Source organism: Pteronotus mesoamericanus, unplaced genomic scaffold (assembly GCF_021234165.1).
Source record: "Pteronotus mesoamericanus isolate MK-2021 breed Mesoamerican mustached bat unplaced genomic scaffold, CSHL_Meso_final contig_171, whole genome shotgun sequence".
Classification (NCBI taxonomy): domain Eukaryota; kingdom Metazoa; phylum Chordata; class Mammalia; order Chiroptera; family Mormoopidae; genus Pteronotus; species Pteronotus mesoamericanus.
The window spans coordinates 708,056-730,062 of record NW_026555070.1 but is presented as its reverse complement, the minus strand read 5'-3'; the positions used below and the strand labels follow the sequence as shown (position 1 = coordinate 730,062).

The 22,007-nt window shown below is 50.8% G+C and overlaps 1 protein-coding gene across 1 annotated transcript in view; it reads right to left on the bottom strand.

The window, feature by feature from the left end:
• Nucleotides 1–1,134: 1,134 nt before the first annotated feature.
• RUFY1 (RUN and FYVE domain containing 1) overlaps nucleotides 1,135–22,007 on the bottom strand; it is a 60,330-nt gene continuing 39,457 nt past the window's right edge. The window contains exons 12-18 of the mRNA XM_054566264.1: nucleotides 13,685–13,782; nucleotides 11,825–11,944; nucleotides 11,113–11,242; nucleotides 8,784–8,878; nucleotides 4,205–4,253; nucleotides 2,560–2,637; nucleotides 1,135–1,655 (exon numbers count right to left, since the gene is read on the bottom strand). Coding sequence (XP_054422239.1) covers nucleotides 1,509–1,655; nucleotides 2,560–2,637; nucleotides 4,205–4,253; nucleotides 8,784–8,878; nucleotides 11,113–11,242; nucleotides 11,825–11,944; nucleotides 13,685–13,782 — 717 coding nt within the window. The 3' untranslated portion in view covers nucleotides 1,135–1,508. The remainder of the gene's footprint in view (nucleotides 1,656–2,559; nucleotides 2,638–4,204; nucleotides 4,254–8,783; nucleotides 8,879–11,112; nucleotides 11,243–11,824; nucleotides 11,945–13,684; nucleotides 13,783–22,007) is intronic.

Below are 22,007 nucleotides of genomic sequence, written 5' to 3'. Positions count from 1 at the left end.
CTCCAGACACAGTCTGCATTTTAGCTCAAGCCCCCACTTCAGCCCCCAGGTAGCCGGCCTGTGCGCGTGTCTGAGCAGCACTGTCTTAGGGCACCTGCCCATCATTGCCCAGGTCTGGGGAAGGCTGATGTCTGAGTAAAAAGTTGCCTTCTGTGCAGCTAAATATTGGACTTGGGCACAAAGATTCCTTGTGAAGAATGCTTGCTGAACCTTTGCTGCTTGGAGTGGGGTGGGGGAGAAAACAGGTGTGGTGAAGGGGAGGCTGCAGGGTGTGGCACAATGGCGGGCGAGCCCAGGGGAGCCTTCAGAGCAGTGCCGAAGGGCTTCCTTTTGTGGGTGTGTGGATGAGAGCTGAGGCTCCGAGGTGTCCCCAGCAAGCTGGAGTCCAGATTGGGTGCGCTGAAGACAAGGTACATGTATTTAATGCCAGACCAGTTCAGGACAGTGCAGCAGTATGTGCGTTTTAGGAAAAGTTGGGCGCTGAATAGTTAAAAAGCCAGAGGGTGACTCCCTGATAGGGTGTGAAAACCTGCAGCTTGCAGAAAAACACAGCTTTGAGCTCTGCTGCACAGGGCCTGGGACCTAGCCTCACAGACCTCTCGTTTCCCACCTGTAACAAAGATGTATTTAAGGGGGCAGCAGATGTGGAACCTGAGCCAGGCTGAGGATGAGCCTTCTGCAGGGAGAGCTGTCCCGGGAAGGGAGCCAAGGGCGTCCAGCGGGGCTGGCCCGCTAAGAGCGGTCCGCAGGGGCTGGTGGGGATGCAGACAGGCAGCGCGTAGGGGCGTCCACCGCGGGGGCCGGGAGTAAGGTGAATCCAGGTGAACCCAGAGGGCTGACGCCCAGACCAGGACAGGACAGAGGGACTAGTTCTGACAGTCTGTTGGAACCTTTGAGCCGTTACTGCTGTCTGGGGGAGGGGTGAGCCGGCTTTCATATGGGGGTGTCTCCATCTCATCGTTGATCATCAGCACCTTCCTATACAAGGGGAACAACTTTGAGCTTTGCTGAGAGGCTTAATTAGGGTCACTTCCTGTGCCCACACCCCAAACATAGCCACCAAAACGCCTTTTGTCCTGGAATGGGGGTTGCTCTGAGGCGTCCTCCAGAGGCCAACTCTGAAGGTGACACAAGTTTGTTTTCTGCACAAGGGTGAAAAATTAGCAATTTTATTGCAGGGCCAATGATGAACACTCACAAGGGTGTGAAATGGCCCATTTCTTGACTCAAGCAGGGAAGGCACATGGGGCAGTGGAAGAGAAAGGAACTGATTGCTCACTAAACTAATACGGCTACTGCAGAACAGGTTAAATTTTGGAAAAGTGAAAAACAGTAGCAAAACCGTGAAGTTAATCTGACCCTCAACTAGTGATGGAGCCACATGAGAAGGAGGTCTGGACCCAGAGTTCATCCCAGCCAGCTCGGAAGGGGATAGGTGTCCTGTGCCCCAGAGAGCCAGCCACCTGGCCTCGCAAGCCCTGTGGCCTTGTGGGCACTGTCCTGAGGCCTCAGGAGCCAGTGGAGGAGGAGCAGCGCTGCAGGAGCAGGGTGTGGCAGCTGTCACACACGCGCACCGGCTTGGGGTAGGAGGGCAGGGCCAGCTCATTGCTGGAGCAGGTGTTGCAGAAGATGTGGCCGCAGTTCCTGCAGTGGTGCTGGGGGACAGACAAGAGGACAGTGGGACGCGGGCCACGCCCCCACTGAAAACTCCCAGCCTCTCAGTTCACTATTCCCAGAGAAATGGGCTGACTTGGACCTTTAGTTTTACACGTTTGGTCCTGTAAAACCCGCAGAGTGTCAGCTGTGGGGCCTGCACTCATGCGAGCAAGATTGTCTTCAAGGTTGTTTGACTCGGGTGCAGTTCCTGCTGCTAATGCAAGGCCTCTGGGGCGGGGTCTTGCTTTGTAAGCAGAGCTGCCTAGTCTGCACCTGTGCAGGAGGGCCCGGCCTGCTGCTCACGCTGACTAGGATTTGGGAGTTTTGCTTTTCCACAGAGGATTTAAAGGGGGCAGATTAGAACGTGGACCCGCGTGGCAGCAGGGAAGGTGGCGGCACCAATGTGGCAGGCTTTCCCCCTCAGTAAGGACTCCCAGTTTGTGCAGGGGATCTGCACCCTGTGCTGTCCTGCCAATCCTGGGCCAATTTCTTGGAACCTGAAGGCAGGCCCCGGGCAGAGGAGCAGGTTCACCAGGGGTAGGTCCCTGGGAGCAAGTGCCCTGCCCAGGTGGCCTGCAAACTCCTGGTGCTACCAGAATACCTGCCTGGAGACGTGCTGCTGTCTTTCCCCATAGATCCTGTTTTTGACTAACTTGGCCAGGCTTTGGTCCTGTTGGTTACAAAACACTCGCAACCAGTTCTGTATACAAGCAGCCCAACTCCCAAGGGAGCCTACCAATCACTGAAAGAACTGCTGGGGACAAGTCCTGTGACTGGCTGGCCAGGGTGCCCCTAGCACGGGGCAGTCTGAACAGGGGTGGGGGGGGGCAAAACCAGAGGAAGGGGAGTCCCCGTGGGGCACAACCCCGCCCCCGAGCATGCGCGGGAGGTCAGCCCACACACCTTCCTCCGCGAGATGGAGAACTCCTTCTCACACTGCTTGCAGCGTGTCGCTTCGTCATCTTTCAGCCAAGCGTGGCCCTAGGAGGAAAGCACATGGATGGCGGCTCCCGACGGACCTGTAGCTGTGTCTGCCTGCTGCCCAGGGTCTGGGGTCCTCGAGGACTGGCTCGCAGCTAGAACTCTGCTGCAGACTGGCTGCCTGCTGGCTCTGGCCTCCCAGCCTTTGCTCACCGCCCCTGGGCCTCAAGCCAGATTGTCCAGCCTCCGGTTACTCTCCTTTCAGGTGACACCCTCTGGCTCAGGGTCTGGTGCTTGCAACCCCAACCCTGGCCGAAGCCCTCCAGACTGGCAGGGGGACAAGGGCCAACCCTCTTAGCCAGACAAAAACCACCGGCCACAGCGTCGGAAAGCCCCCGTCCTGGTCCTCAGAGCACCGGAGGGGAGACGGGTGCCTCCACTCTGCAGAGGAAAGCAACTGAGGCTTTGAAATAGGCCCTCACGTCCCAGGCTGTCATGGTTACCCTTTCTGGTGGTGGTAGCTGTGTGCGGTGCAGGGGACACACAGGCAGGCAGCCCACAGCAGGGGCATGCAAGGCGCCCTCGCCGCCCAAGGGAGGTTGAAGCCAGCGGACGGCAGCTCCGAGTCCAGGCGCTGTGGCCCTTGGCCACCTCTGAGCTGCACGCCCTGGAGCTGAGGGCCCAGCTGCCAAGTGTCTGCCGCAGCGGACGGCGGGGCCCCGTGGGCAAGCTGCTGGGCCCTGCTGCCGCTGCCATTGCCCGCTGCCTGCCGTGGGCTGTCCCTTTCGCTCTCAACTGCCCTGGGGGAAGGCAGTCGGAGCGCCTGCCCCTCCTTTCTCATGGCCTCGTCCCTGTGCCAGCAGGCCAGCCTCGCACCTGCACAGGGTCACCTGGCGCACACATTCCTGTCCAAGGGGTGTCATTCTGCCCTCCCCGCAAATGGTGCAGACACTTGGCCCACTCAGGGTTTCAGTGGTCCCCAGACACAGCAGGGGCACTGGAGGGAGGCAGGGCGGCCGCTGGCCCCTCCCTTTGAGGAAAAGATCTGTCATCATCAGAAAACAAACCGAAACCCCTGGCCCTGGCTGGGTGGCTCGGTTGGTTGGAGCATCGTCGCGTACACCAAAGATTGCAGGTTTGATTTCCAGTCAGGGCACACGCTGAGGTTGTAGCTTCTATCCCCAGTCAGGAAATGTACGTATGGGAAGCAGCTGATCCATGTTTCTATCTCACGTCGATGTTTTTCTTTTTCTCCTCCCCACCCCCTTCTCTAAAAATCAATAAACATACCCTCAGGCGAGGATTAAAAGAAAAGAATCCCTGGACCTTTCTGCTACCTTCTGCTTCCTTCCCTGGGGCCCCTGCGATGTGTAGGCCAACTGTCACAGACAGCGGGCGGCAGAGGGGCATCGGACCTCAGAGCTCCAGCCAGGGCCTGCCGCTCATCAGCACTGCCGCCCCAGTGCGGTGACGTGGCTGTGAGCAGCACCGGACCTGTAAGTGAGCGGCGACCGCCTCAACCACACATTTCTTGCCGGCTATTGGGAGAAAACCCAGGAGCATGCGGGTATCTGTGAGCTAAGAGTCACGGGGTGGCTCTCATGCTAACAGCGTGAGACTTCAGTACCTTCAGTGCCTTATTTACTTCTTTGATGTCTTCCATCTTCAGCTTGGACCTTAAAAAAAGAGATCATTCACAGCAGTGAGAGAGGCTCTAAGATGAACCAAGCACACGCACAGGCCTGGCTTTGCGAGGGTGACGACTCAGGAGCCTAACAGCAGGAGCTGTTCTAAAACGCTTCCCACCTTCTCACGATCCTGGGGTCACCTCACCCGGGGCTCACTTGTGCTGAGGTCTGAGGCCGAGACTGGGGACTGAATCTGGCCCCAAAACAGACCGTTAAGCCTGCAAGGGGTTGAGAAGGAGTCTGAAATAATAATTGCAGTCATTTAAAAATTGACAAGTACCCCACAGAAGCCCATGGTTCTGACCTCTGCGCAACTGTTCCCGCACGGGTGCTTGGCGTGTGGGGGGCGCACCTCTTTCAGGCGGGGCGCCCTCCCCGCCTCCATGGCAGGAGCCCACACCTGCAGGCTCACAGGCCACTCATTTGTTCTTGTTCCATTCCTGTTAGTTTAAGAGCAACCCCTTAGGTGTCTCCATAAAAGACAGTACTGAAGATAGTCTGAAGTGAAACTAGGAAAAACAAAACACTGTAATTTGGGGAGAATTGTCTGAGGCCTTTCTTATAAGCTGAGATTAGTGTAAACGAGCGATTTTCAACTTGTGCACTGCAAGAGTTTTTAAGGGGTTGGGCACAGGCCTGTGAGATGCCAGCGCTGGCAGGGGCCTGAAGGAAGGGGGCTGTGCGGGGAGCCAGCGCATAGCGGGGGCCCTGGACGGGCAAAGAGGCCGCTGCAAGGCCATGGTGGTGAGGCGCGGAGAGCGGGAAGGCGGCACTGCTCTAGGCATTCGCCGAGGACGCCTACCCCGGGGGCCGCGTCCCCAGTGTGTCTGAGAACTGCAGCTCTGAGAGAGGCAAGCCCCACCCTGAGGTCCCCATGTGGGAGACTTCAGGTTCCTCTTACTGGACAACATCCACCTACAACCTGTCCTGATGAAGATGCCGTACTCATCTGCTCCGGCATCAGCTGACAGAAACACCAGGCAGTGTCCTCAAGAAGCGACAAGGGGAGACTCAGGAGTTTTGCCCCAGTGCCGGGGTTCTCCAGGTGGGCTGTTAACCTGGACGTGTGGACGACTGGGCCCCATGGACGGAGCCGTCTAAGCAGCAGCTTATTCCTGCGACCCACGAGCAGGGCCCTGTGCTGGCCAAGCAGGCGGCGTTCTGAGTGCAGCCTCTGAGATGTCTTCCACGCGGCCGCTGTGGCCGCCCTGGGCCGTGGCCAGAGGCAGCTGTGCTGCACTGGCTCACGCCGGGCACAGCAGCGGCCGCCTCAGTCGGCAGGATGGCCAGATGGGAGTGGGGTGTGGTGGAGGGAACGGGAACGAAGACGAGATGCACAAGGATCCAGCAAGAGCTGCAGCCTCAGGTGAGGAGCTGAGGAGCTGAGGAGCGGGGGAGGGTGGGGTGTCGGGAGGGGAGGAAGGGCACGACTGCACCCCCGCCGGCGCCCTGACCTCCGGACTCGGGACTTCAGGGCAGGCTAACGGGCAGCTCTAGGCCAGGCACCCGAGGCAGAGGGAGCCGCCATCCCCCACACCCTCAACCCCTCCTCCCCACAGGAAGTGGACGGAGCTGGTAGGGCAGGCACCTGGGCCCGGAGCTGGTGGGGGGACAGGTGGTTGGGGGAGCTGGCATCACTGTGACCCCCGGCCCCGTATCCTGGTCCTGGCGTCCTTCCCTAAGGACAGTGTCCATTCCATTACCTCCCCCTCCACTCCTCTCACTTCTGCAGCTGCTCTCGCTCATAGCTCACACGAACCTCCAGGCAGCGCAGCTAAATGATAAAGCAGGTCGAGAAGCCCCTCCCCGCCAACACCTACCAGTCCTAGCCCCTCCCTCTCTTCCCCCAAAAGTCCCCAAAGCAAGCCCATGCCCACGAAAATCAAAAAAGTTTTTTAAACAGGCAATACCTGACTACTGAGTCAGAGGCATTGGCCTCTTTTCCCCTTAGATTGTCAAATAAGAAAATGACAACAGTTCTGGCTGGTGTGGCTCAGTGGATTGAGCGCCCGCCTGTGAACTGAAAAGTCGCTGGTTTGATTCCCAGTCAGGGCACAGGCCTGGATAGCAGGCCAGGTCCCCAGATGGGAGCATGTGAGAGAGGCAACCGATGGATGTTTCTCTCACACATGGATATTTCTCTTCTCCTCTTTCTCCCTCTCTTCCTCTCTCTGAAAATAAATAAAACAAAAACAAAGTAACAGCCCTGGCTGCTGTAGCTCAGTGGATTTAGCACCAGCCTGAGAACCAAAGCGTCGCTGGTTCGATTCCCAGTCAGGGCACGTGCCTAGGGTGCAGGCAAGGTCCCCAGTGGGGAGCGCATGAGAGGCAACCACACACTGATGTTTCTTTCCCTCCCTTTCTCCTTCCCTTCCCCTCCCTCTAAAAAGAAATAAAATCTTAAAAAAAAAAAAAAAAAAGTAAAAAAAACCCCCAAAAAACAATGGCCAACAATAACCGTCTGGTGTGAATCAAAATTATACCTACTTTTTTTGTCAGATTGGCAAAAAATAGAAAGTATTTTTTGTTGTGCCACAGAATTTTAGTAATTAGTTTATGTGTGCCCTAAGATGAAAAAGGTTGAAACTTGCTGGTCTGAACTGTGATTGGATTAGTCTGATCTAAAGGTCAAAGTGTCAGTGATCTGACACACAGGCTAGACTTCTGGAGCAGGCTCAGGAAATGGAGTGTCAGGGCCTTTAGAGAACCCTGTCGCCCTCAGGAAGGATGACTGGTACTCACCCCCTGAACTGCGCAGAAATAGGTCAGCAGACTGACAGGCCCAGAGGTTGCCCAGAATGGACAGACCTGGAGATCCAGGTCAAGATGGAAGCCTGAGCACACGATGGCTTCCCTAGGAAATACAACTTAGGAAGAACCCAGATGTCCCCGCAGTAACTGGGCAACCATGTCTGCAGCTGATGGAGGGTCTGAGGACTGGTGTGGGCTTGCAAGAAGGAAGGGAGGAGACAGCACACGCCCTGCTCCTGCTGCGGGGCGGGGCTGCGGGCCAGGCAGGAGCCGTGTGAGGCTACTGAGCGCAGGGCTTTGCCTTCCCTCCAGATCAGGGCCCCCGCCACGGGTCTGAGGCCTGAAGCCCCTGTAACAGGAGGGCGCCCTCTGCCTGCCTGCGGTCAGTCCAACGTGAAGAGGGCAGGTGCAGAGAAGAGGGCGCTAGCCATCTGAGAGGGGTGTGCGGGGACAGCAGGCTGCACCCAAGGTGTCCCTCCCTCGCGGCTCTCTGAACACCAAGGAGCCAGCGGTAAAGCAGCCGCCACACCTGGCGCTTGTTAAGCCTCATGGACACCCTCTGAGCTGCCTGTGCGCCAAATGTGGGGCGGACACCGGCTTCGCCCGCTGTCCAGGAGCCCCTGCAGGGTGGTCGGGGCCAGGAGCAGCCAGAAGAGAGCAGCGCGGGGCACTCAGTGGGGCGGCGGCAGGCCGGCCTCCGGGTGATCACCCGGTCAGCTGCCCTGAGCTGGTCTAGAAAAACGAGTGGGACAGAATCTGCATGTCACATTCCCACCAGAGCCATAACTTCTCCTTATTTTTCTTAATACCACTGTGGGCCAGCCTAGAGCACTGCTTTATGGAGACTTCCCAGCTTTCCAGGCTGAGGGCACCCACAGGAGGGGGGCACCTGTGTCCTGCTTCGCTGTATTTATAGTTTACTCCCATGCTGGCCCCACTGCTGGGCTTTCTGGTCACACTGTACTCAGCACTGGGCCTGAGCCTGGGCTGTGCTGGTCACAAGAGGCCCCATCTCTTCGGCAACTGCGCTTGTGTGAGGACTGAGGTGGGAGCGGTGAGTCGACCTGGGGTCTCCGTGGGAGTGCTGGAGAAGGGGGGACTCGCCATCTTTTCACGGACGCCCCAGCAGGTGCCAGACCCACCGGGGCGGTAAGCGCTGGGCAGCAGAGGCGTGAGGCCGAGCCTGATCCCTCGCTGCCTGTTTTGCTTAAGCCACAGTCTGAGTTGGATTTCTGTCACTTGCAATTAAGAGTCCTAACTCGTAAGGGGACAAAGTTGTCTACTGTGTTTGGAAATGCAATGGTCACACAAGTGGACAAGTTCCAGAACTTGCAGTGTGAGCCATCAGACTGTCCCGCAGGACAGGACACCAGGGAGAACTGTCAAGTCAAAGGAGAGACAGAACTCCCAGGGCCTGCGCTCCTTCTGCACCACCCAGAGCAGAGAGGGGGGCTCTGGCGGGTGTGAGGGGTCGCCCTGGCGAAGGCAGCGCGGCAGGCGCGCTGGTGTTCTCAACCCCGGGCTCCCTGGGGTCTGACCGTGGGCTGCGCGAGCAGCCCTCTCAGCACCGGCACCGCCTAGGTTCCTGGGGACCCGGATACTGAGTTAGTAAATGCGAGTGCTCTGCGCCCCTGAGGCCTGACTTCTGGAGGCCTCCTTGACCGTCTCTCCCTCTTCTGACAACGGGACACGGGTTTGGGGCTTGAGTCATGTGGTGGGCAGGCTGGTGTGACTTTCCACGGGGAGGGAGGGGAGGCGGGCTCTTACTGGCTGAGGTGCAGTCCCATCTCCTGGAGCGCTTGTTCTTGCTCGTCGCAAACCTTCTGTAGCTCAGCCTTCTCGTCCTGGAGCTCTCGCAGCTCCTAAAACGAACAAAGCAGACACCTGACACAAAACTGGAAACCTTTCTTTCTAAGGTTTAGTAATCATGGCAACGAGCAGCTTAGAATGATTTTCAAGAGTAAAATGCACTTTCGTTTTGTTAACCTCATTCAAAGCAGGGTGATCTCATGGGTTACTTCTCACTACCTTACTTTTCCAGAATGGGCAAGTGGAAGATGAGGAGCCAGCTCTGCAGCAGGGACAGTGACATGGGACAGGAGGCAGCGACGTTCATTAGGCACATTCAAAACAGTCACTCTCGCAGGGCAAAAAAGGCTTTGCCTACCTAAGTTTCCATTAGAAGATTAAAAAAAAACTTACAACTACCTCAAAAAATATACAGATAAACCTTGTACAAAATTATATGAAGCTTGCAGTAGCAAATGCTCATTTCAACAACCTGTTTATACAAAGGGTTGGTCCAATTTCCTGAGAATAAATAAGGCTGACAAAGGCCAAGATCTAGAATCCCAACATGGCTGGAGTGCAGCCAGGCCTCTGGAGGCCCACGTGGGAGCTGTGTGTGGGGAGTGAGGCCTGAGTGGACAGCCTTGAGGACGTGTGTAACTTGGGGCCTGTGCACCTGGACAACAGGCTGATGATGACCCAACAAAAATCCAGAGAAGTAACGCAGGGTCCAGGGCTGACCATGGGCCGTCGTGGGGCTTACGCGTGAGCGGTGGGCATTCTCCCCGAGCCGCCCTGAGCCACCTGCCCCAGAGCCTGTCCAGAGGCTCACTGATGATGCCGGGCACAGCATTGTGTGTGTGGGGAGGGGTGGGGGGGCGCTTGTTCTTGCTCTTCGCAAACCTTGTACAAAAAGGGTGGGGGGAGGGTGTGGAATTTAAAACTTACCGCAAAGTATTTTGAAGTGGAGTAAAAGAGGTATGTTCCCTGATACAGCACAACTTTCTGGGAGTCCTCTTCTACCCTCTGTTGTTTCTCTTTCCCTCTTTGAGTGGCTCTTGAAGAACCTCTCCCCTCCCTAGCGATCCCCACGCCTGGCCTGATGGGCTCTGTCCCAAGCGGGTCTGGACACTTTTAACAGACATCAGAAGAGCCTCCTTCGGCTCCGACAGCCCGGCAGTGCCCATGGCCATGCAGCTGCCCCACCAGGGGGCTCCCTGGGAGAAGGTGAGGCGTGGGAAGGCCGCCCAGGGCTCGGCAGCCCCAAGCCTGGCACCCGCCTCATCGGGAGACGCCATGGAGGGCAGAGATGTGCCCGGCTCCCGGATGGCAGCCAGCTCCGACCAGGACTTCCAGGCCCCTCTGCCTGCCTGGGAGACACACGGCGACTTCACAACAGGGGAAGGGCGCAGACCACCCGGGTTTCAGGGAGGCCCCACCTCACAGCCCGATGGCGGCGCCTGCCGGCCCCTGCTCCCCGTCTCCGGAGCTTCACCCAAGGTCTAGGCCACACCCTCAGGTGAGGCGAGTCCTCGGGAGGAAGGCAGCGACTCCAGGGACAGACCAGACTCAGGGCTCGTCTAAGGGAGATTTAGGGCCCTGGTTCAGCCGACCTGCTGGGGAGGGACTGGGGGCCCAGGGTGCCTGGCCCTGCGCAGGGTGGCGGACCCACCTCCGGGGTGAATGTCAGCGTGGGCTGACATTTGCTGAAGACCTTTACTGGTCACTTGGTTTTCTCTCTTGGAAACTTACTACCCATTCTCCACAGTCGTTGGTGATGGTCTTAGAATGAAATGGATTATGCCCCCCAACAGCTCCTTCTTGTGCTCAGAATAAAATCCAAATTCATGTACACAGCCTTGGGGGCCCCCAGCCAGCTGTCCCCCGAGGCCTCAGCTCCAGGGCTTCCTCTCTGCTCATGCCTCAGCCACACTACCTTCTTTCTGCTTCTTCGCTGACACACCCTCACTCCTCTTGGTGTCTCTGTCAAATCCCTCCCTGGCTCTCCTTTTCTTGACTTTCAAGCCTCTGGGTAGCTGTGACTCTTTCCCCAGACCACCCTGCCCCACTGTGGGGACTGTTTCCTGTTTTGTTCTCTTCACAGCACTCACTGGGGAGTCTCTGGTTTGCTCCCTGGCTTTCAGCTTGCCTTGTCTCCTCCTCCCCGAGCAGAGCCTCCCAGACCAGGAACCACTGTCAGGAGGGGCCTGGCTCTGCAGCGGTGAGGTCGGGCAGGCTGGCAGGCGCTTCAGCAGGAGTTTCTGGAGGTGCTAAAAGATCTTTTCCTCCCGAGGACGGTCCATCTTACCTTTTTCAATCCTTCCACTTGTTGCAGCTCTGCTCGGAGGAGGGAGGACGTGTCTTTCTCACACTGTAATTCTCGCTGAAGAGCTTGTCTTTGCTCTTTTTCTGATTTCAACTCTTTCTCTAGACTTGAGCTGTTTTTCCAAAATGAATGTGTTGGTCTCAGTGGGACATTATCATGGAAAATCCACAATCCAACCCAAGACAACCCCATAGGAAATGGAATTGTCTCATGAGCTCCTAGACTCCTCAACCAAGCGCGGAGACAAGGCTCCGTCTCCCCCCGGGCCGCCTGCACCTCCATGAGACGCGCCAGGAACATGCGGGAGAAAGCAGGCGGGCCCCCTCAAAAGTCCACGGATGCAGGGAAAGGGAGAAGCGCCCAGCAGGACCCACGACCGAGATGGAGACCGGAAGGGAAAGAGTGGAAGGGAAAGAGTGGGGCGCGGGTTCCACCTCTTCCGACCCAGCCAGATGCTAAGGGAGGTTACTGCGGGATTGGGAGCCGGGTGGACGCTGCTGAGGGTCACGACTGTGCCTCCTCTGCGCGGCCTCGGGGAGGCGTTTTCTCACTGGCCTTCGTACTTTTCCTCGGCACACCTGCTCCCCTCCCGATGGCAGCCGTGCAGGGGTGAACCCTCACGTGGGATACTGTCCACCCCAGCGGGAGCTCCCGGCCCCGGCCCCGGCCCCGCCCCGGCCCGCAGGGCGCCCACCACTGGCCGAGCAGCTGGGAGAGCCGCTCCTGCAGCGCCTCAGTCCTGCGGCCCAGGTCCTGCTGCAGCCGCTGGCCCCGGCCCTCGGCATCCTGCCGCGCCTGCTCCGACCGCTGCAACCTAGGCCAAAGGAACCGCAGCTTTGTAAGGCTAGGGTCACAGCTCTGATTTGCGGTAGGAAGTTTTCATATTCTTTCTGGCTTGAGGTTTTTCTTTCATTTTTAATTAATATACAGTAAAACTGACTTGTGTGTCTGTCCAACAAGCACTTTTCAAGACCATGGAACCACCATGGCAACCAGGACACAGGATGGTTCCACCAACCCAGAAAATTCTCTAGCGCTGCCTCCTGTAGCCACATCCCCCTTCCCACCCCTGACCCCGGGCAACCACTGAGCTCCTGACACCACATCTTTGTCCTTTTGGTAATGTCACAGAAATGGAATTATACTTTATGTAACCTTCTGACACTGAGTTCTTTCTCTCAGCCTAACATCATCAAGATCAGTCTGTTGCTGTAGAGCAATGGTTCATTTCTTTTTATGACTGTCTAGTATTTCAGTGTAAAGAGTGCCAGTTTGGTTATCCATTCCCCGATGAAAGACATTTATTTGGGTTGCTTCTAGTTTTTGGTAATTATGAACACAGCTGCCATACATTTGTGTACAAGCTTTAAATGAACGTAAGTTTTTCTTCCTCTTGGGCAAATAGCTAGGAGTGGGACTTTCGGGTCATATGGTAAGAGTATGTTCAACTTCGTTGTAAGAAACTGTTTTTCCAAAGTGGAAATCTTTATCACTTTGCATTCCCACTGGTCATGTGCAAGAGTTCCAGCCATTCCACAGCCTCACGAAACACTGGGTGTTGTCAGTAATATATTTAGCTGTTCTAACAGGTATGCAGAGGCACCTCGGCGTGATTTAACATGTTCCTTTGCCACCTATATGTGCTCTTTGGTGAAGTTCTGTTCAAGTCTTTTCTTCATTTTAAAATGGGATTGTTTGTTGAGTTTTGAGTGTTTTTTAATATATACTGGATACAAGTCTTTTGTCAGATATAGGGTGGGCTAAAAGGTATATTGTTGTGAGTACATGAAACAGTTTATTCTTGGCTTTTATTAATTAACGATTGTTTTATTTTCCATATGAAGTGTGAACCTACCTTTGCCCCCCCTTGTATGTTATTTACAAATTTTCTCCCAATCTATAACTTGTCTTTTTATTCTCTTAACTGTGTCTTTCACAGACCAAAGTTTTATAATTTTGATAAAGTATAATTTATCAAGTTTTTCTTTCATGGACCATGCTTTTATGTCATGTCTAGGTCTCTTTGTCCAACCCAAGCTCACAAGGACTTTCTATATATTCTTCTAAAAGTTTTATAGTTTTAAGTTTTAAATTTAGATTTAAATTTAGATTTAGATCCATTCTGAGTTAATTTTTACATAAAAGTGTGAAGTACAGATTGAGATTTTTTTTTTTGCTTATGGATGTCTGATTGTTTCAACACCATTTATTGAAAAGACTATCCTGTCACTGTTGAACTGCCTTTGCACTTTTGTGAAAAATCAGTTGCCCATATTTGTGTGGGTCTGTTTTTAGACTCTATTCTCATCCACCACTGATCTGGTGTTTAAATGTGACAGCGACAAGGAGCTCCCTGGAAAGGCCTGACTCCCCGACAGGACAATGTGATTCAATAGCCAAAAGGCTCCCTGAATACATGCCCCCTTGCTGGGCAAGACCGTGGACCTGAAGAACAGCCATCCCAAACCAGCTGCACTTCTGAGAGAGAGTACGTCCCCAGGCTTAGAGGATGCCCAGCACTTTCTAGGGAATATCTGTTGGGGGAAGTGATTACCTTTCTTCCATCTGTTTCATGCTGGACATCACTTGAGTGATTTTTTCTTCAAAAGATGTGATGGCTTCATTCTTCTGCTGTAAACTGCTCTCTGTATCCTACAAAAGCAAGGCCAGGAGGTCAGACTCTGCCTCTCCCTCACCCTTAGTCCAGCACGGTTTGACTGTGTACCTGATACTTTCATAACACTTTCAAAGGGCATTTCATTCATAGTTGCTCTTCTCCAGAGCCCTGGAAGGCAAGTTGGGTCAAGGCTTCCAGTGTTACCAACAGAAAAAAAGGCCAAGAGGGAGGCAATGAAACCTTATGTTTCCTCACAAACAGACCACACTTCTTTTTGAAAAGGACCTTCAGAGTTGCATCTGATTCAACATTCAGAAGCTGTTCCCTGGGGTCTGGGAGCTCATCTGATCCCTGGGGTCTCCTGGTAGGTATTGTTAGCCCCACTTCTCTGAGGCTCAGAAAGACAAAGCACCTGGGTGAAGGGGAGAGTGCAGACAGGTAAAGCTGGGTTCATATGCATGACTGCATATTCTGAGCCCAGGCTTTTAACCATGGCAGATGCTGAGCGATCGGGAGGGGCAAAGAGCACTGTGTTCCTGTGTGTCTGTAAGAGACACTTTAGAGAAAAAATTTCATTTGTTTATTTTTAGAGAGAGGGGAAGGGAGAGAGAAAGGGAGGGAGAGAAACATTGATGTGTGAGAGACACATCTATCTATTGGGTGCCTCTTATATGCCCCAACCGGGGACTGGGCCTGCAACCCAGGCCTGTGCTCTGACCAGGAACCAAACCCGTGACCTTTTGCTTTGCAGTATGCTGCCTGGTCGACTGAGCCACGCCGGTCAGGGCTACAAGAGACATTATTAAATTAAAAGGACTCAGGCTGAGAGGAGATGGGATTCCTAATAAATCCTTACGGAATAATACACAAACTGTATTCTCTCACCTTAATGTAGTAAAATCAGACACTAACAAAAAAATAGCTAAAAACACCTTCTATCAGGAAACTAAAGAGCATATTATTAGAAAGTGATTGAGCTAAAAGAAAACCCCCCAGATATTATGAAATACTCAAGGGCTAGACAACAGTGAAAACACGATGTAATATATTATTACATTGAAGATGCCACTGAGCATAAGCTGCACCCTAATTTTATATACCACTGAAAAAGAAAGAAACTGCTCCTTGAAATATCATGCCACTGGGTAGTTCATTTGGTAAGAGTGTCGTCCTGATACGCCAAGGTTGCTGGTTCGATCCCTGGTCAGCATATATAGAAGAAGCAACCAATGAATGAATGAATGAATGAAGTGGAACAACAAACCAATGTTTCTCTCTCTTTCCCTTCCACTCTCTCTCTCTCAAATCAATAAATTTAAAAAAATTAATATTTTAAAAAAGATTTTATGTATCCATTTTGAGAGAGGGGAAGGGAAGGAGAAAGAGATGGAGAGAAACAACTGTGCAAGAGCTACATCAATCAGTTGTCTCTCGCACGCCCCCAACCAGGGACCTGCCCTGCAACCCAGGCATGTGCCCTCACCAGGGATCGAACCAGTGACCTCCCGGTTCACAGGCCGGTGTTCAATCCACTGAACACACCAGCCAGAGCAACACTCTTTTATTTTTAAAATGACATTTATAGGGGTAACACTAGTTAACATTATAAAATTTTCAGGTGTACACAATTATAGTACAACACTTCATTGCATGCTCCCCACCCAAAGTATAATTTCCTTCTGTAACCATATATTTGACCCCTCTATCCTCTTCTCCCTCCCCTCTGGTAACCACAATTCTGTTGTATCTATCTTTGTTTTTGTTGGTTTGTTTGAAGCAACCAACCAAATGGGAGAAGGTATTTGCAAATCATACCTCTGATAAGGGGCTAATATCCAAGATAGATAAAGAACTCACACAACTCAACAGCAAAAACCGATCTGATTAAAATATAGAGGACTTATATAGATACTTTTCCAAAGTATACACATAAGTGGGCAACAGATATGTAAAAAGATGCTCACTACCACTAGTTACAAGGGGAATGAAAATCAAAACCACAATGAGATACCACGTCACCCCTGTTAGAATAGCTATTATCAATAACACAAGAAATAGCTGCTGCAGAGGTTGTGGAGAAAAGGGAATCCTCTTGCACTGTTGGTGGGAATATAAATTAGTGTAGCCACTATGATATTTTTAACTTTAAGTAAAAATATTTAGGAAATAAAAAATAAATAAAACAGATGAGTTAAGCATGCATTTCACAACCTCTCTCCCTCCTTTCCCCTCTGGCTAAAAATAAATAAATAAATCTTTAAAAAAATAAAGGGAGTATAGAAATCAATGAAATAAGGAAAAGCAATAAACAGTAAATATTGAGAAAAATGCAAATTAAAAATGGTGAATAAAAGATTTAAAAATTTTCAAAAAGAATATTATGAACTATGAACTAAAACATTTGAAAACCTGAACAAAATAAGATACATTTTGGTGTGTCTCAGTGGACTGAGTGCCAGCCTGTGAACCAAAGGGTCGCTGGTTCAATTCCCAGTCAGGGCACAGGCCTGGGTTGTGGGCCAGGTTCCCAGTGGGGGGCGCGCGAGGGGCAACCACACATTGATGCTTCTTTCGCCTTCTTTCTCCCTCCCTTACCCTCTCTAAAAATAAATAAATAAAATCTTAAAAAATAATATAAACACCAAGCCTCGTCTGGTTGGCTCAGCGGGCTGCACGCTGAAAGGCCGCCAGTTTGATTCCCAGTCAGGGCACATGCTCGGGTCGTGGGCCAGGTCTCTGGTTGAGGGCGTGCAAGAGGCAGCCAGTGGATGTTTCTCTTGCACATCAATGTTTCTCTGCCTTTCTTTTTCCCTCCCTTACCCTCTCTCTAAAAATAAACAAATAAAATCTTCAAAGAATAAAAAAATTAAAATACACCGAAATGGGCCTGAGAAGAAAGGAAAAACATGCATAGGCCAGTAATGGTAACAAAGTGTATCTGCTCAAGAGTGACAACCCAGATGAATCCTATCACATTGGTGGGTTCTCAAAACTTTTAAAGAACAGACACTTGTTATCTTATAAGAATTATTCCAGAGAAAGAAAGAAAGCAAGAAAGCTTATTTTATAGGGCCAGTCCAACCATGATTTGGATGAGGTTAATAAAAGGAAATTAGAGGTACATCTCATGTAAACACATGCATATATATATAACTAGCTAACTGGATTCAGAGTATATTTAAATATATCACAATCAAGTAGCATTCCAGGAATGTCAAATTTATATATCAATTTCAACATAAATTTTTAAAAAATGGTTATCACAACAGAAAAAATTTTTTTAAAAAAGAAAAGCATTTAATAAAGTTCAACACACATTTATTATATGATAGAAACTGTCGGAAAACAAGAAATAGAAGGGAACATCCTTACCTTGGTCAACAGTATACACCGTGCATCTAGCAAGCATGACGCCGAACAGAGAACCTTTGGATGCAGTCCTTTTCAGATGAGGACTGCCAAGTTTGCTCACTGTTTCTACTACTGTTTAATGTGGCCAATGTAGTCTGGGAGGCCCTGGCCAATACTATAAGAATCAAAAGAGAAGTAAGGAGTACAAAAATTGAGGGTGAAGAGATTTAACTGTCTTTGTCTGCCTGTGATATGATCAGTTACATCTAAAACCAACAGGATCAGCGCTGGCTGGTATGGCTCAATGGATGGAGTGCTGGCCTGTGAACCAAAAGGCTGCTGGTTCAATTCCCGGTCAGGGCACATGCCTGGGTTGAGGACCAGGACCCTGTTTGCGGGCGTGCGAGAGGCAACTAATCGATGTTTCTCAGGTTGCAAGTGAGGCTTTTAAACACAATGTCAACTTGCAAGCACAAGAGTGCTGCTTCTCCACACCAGCAAGACCTAAGTGGAGATGCAGTCAAAAGAAGGCACCAGCCTTGGCTGGGTAGCTCAGTGCATTAGAGCATCGTCCCAATATACCAAGGTAGCGGGTTTGACCCCAGTCAGAGCACACACAGGAATCAACCAATGGATGCACAGACAGGTGGAACAACAAACTGATGTTTCTCTCTCTAAAAAATCAATAAATAAAATAAAATAAAAAAAAAAGATGGTACCAGTCACAGTAGCAACAACTATACAGAATCCATACTTTCACTAGAAAAAATGCAAGACCCTTATAGAGTAAAAAGGACACAAAAAGAGAGAATCTGAATAAATAAATTTACAAAATTCAGCTAGATTAAAAAAAAGAAATTTATAGACTTTTTTAATTTTTAAAATTTATTTATTTTTAGAGAGAGGGAAAGAGAGGGAGAGAAACATTGATGTGTGAGAGAAACATCGATTGGTTGTCTCTGGTATGCGCCCCAATCAGGGACTGAACCCTCAACCCAGGCATGTGCCCTGACAGGGAATTGAACTGGCAACTTTTTGGTTTGCAGGACAATGCCCAACCAGCTAAGCCACACCACTCAGAGCCTTATTCTAAAATTTGGATCAAGAATGAAGGTTCACAAACAGATAAGCAAATCTTAAAAGAGAAAACGCGGCTTGACCTGTTGTGGGTTGAGCTAAGTCTCTCCCAAATCTGCAAGTAAGTCCTAACCCCCAGTACCATACAGTGTGACCTTATTTGGTAAACGAGTCATTGCAGACATAATTAGTGACAATGAGGTCCTACTGGAGTAGAGTGGGCCCCTAATCCAATATGACTGGTTTCCTTACAAAGAAAGGGAACCTGGACGCAGAGAAGCACACAGGGAGAATGAGGTGTGAAGGCGAAGGCGGCGAAGGCGGCGAGGGCGGCGAGGCTTCCACAGCTGGGTCTCCCACAGGCTGCCAGCAGCCACCACATGAGGCAAGCAGGACGGGACCGACTCTGCTGCACAGACTCAGAGCAAACTCAGACGCCTTAACCTTAGACTTCCGACCTCCAGAACTGGAAGACGGAATTCCTGTTAAGCCACTCGGTTTTGGTGTTTTGTTACAGCAGCCCTAACAAGCCAATACAGCCAACCAGACATTAAAACATACTACAACGATACAGATAAATAGACCATTGAACAGAATAGAGGCCTCAGAGACAGTTCAATTTTTTTTAATAGGAACTTGGTATATGATAAAAGTGGCACCACATATCAAGGAGAAAAGAATGGATTAGCTTTTAAGTGGTTTCATATAATGGGAGAAATAAACTTGGATGCCTATGTAAGGCCATATACAAAGGTTAATGCTAGACACATTAAAAACCTAAATGTGAAAGGTTTATAGAACTAGTGCAGAATATCTTTGACACTTGGACTTGAGATGAGGCTTCTTAAACAAAACCCCAAAGCTGTAGACCATAATGCAAAAAGTCAGTACATCGGACTACATAAAAAATAAGGACTTAAGGCAGGGGATGTAAAGCACAGCATAGGGAACGTAGTCAATAACATTGTGATAACTAAGTGCCGCACCAGGCGGGTCCTTGAAATATCAGGGGAACACTCTGTAAAGTATATGATTGCCTAACCACTAAGCTGTACACCTGAAACTAGTACAAAATAATATCGAATGTGAACTGTAAATGAAAAACAAAATAAAACGAAGAACTTCAGGATACTAGATGATGGATGAGGAGGAGATATTTACAATATGTAAATCAAGGAGGGACTAATACTTAGACTATATATGGAATTACTGTTAATCAATACAGAAAAGAGAGGAAAAAGCCCAAAAGAAAAGAGAATAGGAAAGTCACAGAGAGGGAACATGAGTGGCCAGCACGTGAAGGAGTGCTGGAACTCGGAGAAACGAAGGTGAAACAACGACACGCCTGCGGTACAGACGTCCGGCGCCACAGCCGCAGGGACTCTCTGCGGGTGCAGCCCTTCCGGAGAGCAGGATGAGCTCCACAGCCGGGTACCGCATATGTGAATTAAAATTCATCTGCTTGACTTCCAGGCAAGAGGGAGGAGTAGGCTAACACCGGGCTTGCCTCCTCCCACAACCATATCAAAATTACAATTAAATTACAGAACAACCATCTTTGATAAACTTCTGATAACTAGCTGAGCAGAACTCCTATAACTAAGGATATGAAGAAGCCACATGGCGACTGGTAGGAGGGGCAGAGAACAGAACGGGCCAGTCCCACACCCACGTGTGGCAGTTGAGAATCAGGAGAGATTTCCTGGCTGCAGATCCTCCCAGAGGGGCGATGGGTCCGTCTCATACCAGGCCCCACAGCCCAGAGCCCCAGTGCTGGGAAAAGGAGCCCGCACAGCATCTGGCTGTGCAAATCTGTGGGCCTGCATCTGCGTGAGAAGGAGGGCTGTGGGAGTCCCACGTGTTCCTCTTCAGGGGCCAGTGCACAGAATCAATCACTCACAAACACTTGCCCTGAGCTCCAGAGAAGTGACATGAGATCGAAAAGTGCCAGGTACACATGGGGAGGAACTGAATTTTCTGGCTTCAGGACAGGGAATGGGAGGTCAGCTCTGGCTGGGACAGAAATGCTGCCAGGTGCCATTGTTTGCTGCGCCCTCTGCACAGTCAGCCTGCAGGCCCAGGTGGGTGCCAAATCTGAGTTTCCATCAAACTGGGTAACACCATTCCTCTCACCCTGGTGACTCCCCGAAAACCGCCCCACTCAACCAGCACAGCAGCCTGAACCAATTTCAATAGTTATTCCTCGCAAGCAGCAGGCCTGGGCCCACGCTGTAGGCCTCCTTAAAAATCTCTGAAAGATCCACAAACCCCAAATGAACAGTGGCTGACCTCAGTGTACCTCTTGCTAAGCAGCCCCAGACACTAGTAGCAGCTAGCCACGGTTCACAGCATAACTACTCCTAGGAGCCTACAAGCACAGTGCAAGCAGCTACTAGCTCCAGATCACTTTGTAGCTCCTGCCAGGCGATCCTGGCCTGGGCACAAGCAGCAGCTGACCTGGGTTGCCCCTGGAAGCCCTCCCAAGAAGCCCCAGAACGAAGACACCCAGTGGCTGAATTCAGACCATACCAGAGCACCATCCAATTTGTTCTATAAACAACACACCCACAGAATAGACTCAGTAAAGCATCGGAGCCCTAACTCCCACTCTGTGGCATCAGCTCCCACAAAACTGTTTGTCCACTGTAGTCACAGCCAGTCCTCAAAGTCAGTCAGTCTGAAGGTCAAGTGTACCCACTAATATGTCAACAGCAATCAAAACGCAACTACAAGGGGAGAGGGTGGGGTTGGGTGAAGGTGGGGAGGGGAGGGAAAGCAGAAACAACTGTAACTGAATAAATAATAATAAAAAACCTCTCAACTACAACAGGAGGGCACACACAGCCCACATAAGGCACACCTGGAGTACATGGAGCAGCGTAGGCTGAGCCACTGGACTCACAAGAGACTTACTGCACAACGCCACTCTGCCAAGACTGGGATACTAACAGACCTATCTGATGTGTAGAATCAAATACGGGGAGGCAGACAAAATGAGGAGTGAAAGAAACATATCCTAAATAAAAGAACAGGGCAAAAGTCAAGAAGAAAAATGAAATATAGGCAAACAACTTGACAGACACAGAGTTCAAAACACTGGTTAAAGGATACTCAGTGAACTTAGGGTAAGAATGCGTGAACTCAGAAGTTACACAAAGAGAAAGAAACCATGAAAAAAACACCAGTCATAAGTGCAGAATACAATAACTGAAATGAAGAATACATTAGATGAAATCAACAGCAGATTAAATAAAGCAGAGGATCGAGTCAGTGATTTTGGGAGACAAGGTAGCTGGAAAACACCCAATGGGAACAGCAAAAAAAAAAAAAAGGAATTTAAAATGATAAAGACAGCCCTGACCAGGTGCCTCAGTTGGTTGAGTGTCATCCTGTGCACCAAAAGGATGCAGGTTTGATACCCGGTCGGGGCACATGCCTAGGTTGAGGGTTTGATCCCCAGTTCAGGCATTTAGAGAAGGCAACAGATTGATGTTTCTAGTTCTCTCTATACCTCCAATCTCTCACTAAAATCAATAAGCAGATCCTCAGGTGAGGATTAAAATTTTTTTTTAAAATTTAAATAATGAAGACAGTTTAAGGAACATCTGGAATAACATCAAGCATACCAACATTGGCATTATAGGGGTATCAGAATGAGAAGAAAGGGAACAAAGAATTGAAAACCTATTTGAAGAAATGACTGAAAAGTTCCCTCACATGGTGAAAGAATTAGACACACAAGTCCATGAAGCACAGAGTCCCAAGCAAGATGCACACAAAGAGGCCAACATCAAAGCACATAATAATTAAAATACCAAAAGTTAAAGAGAGA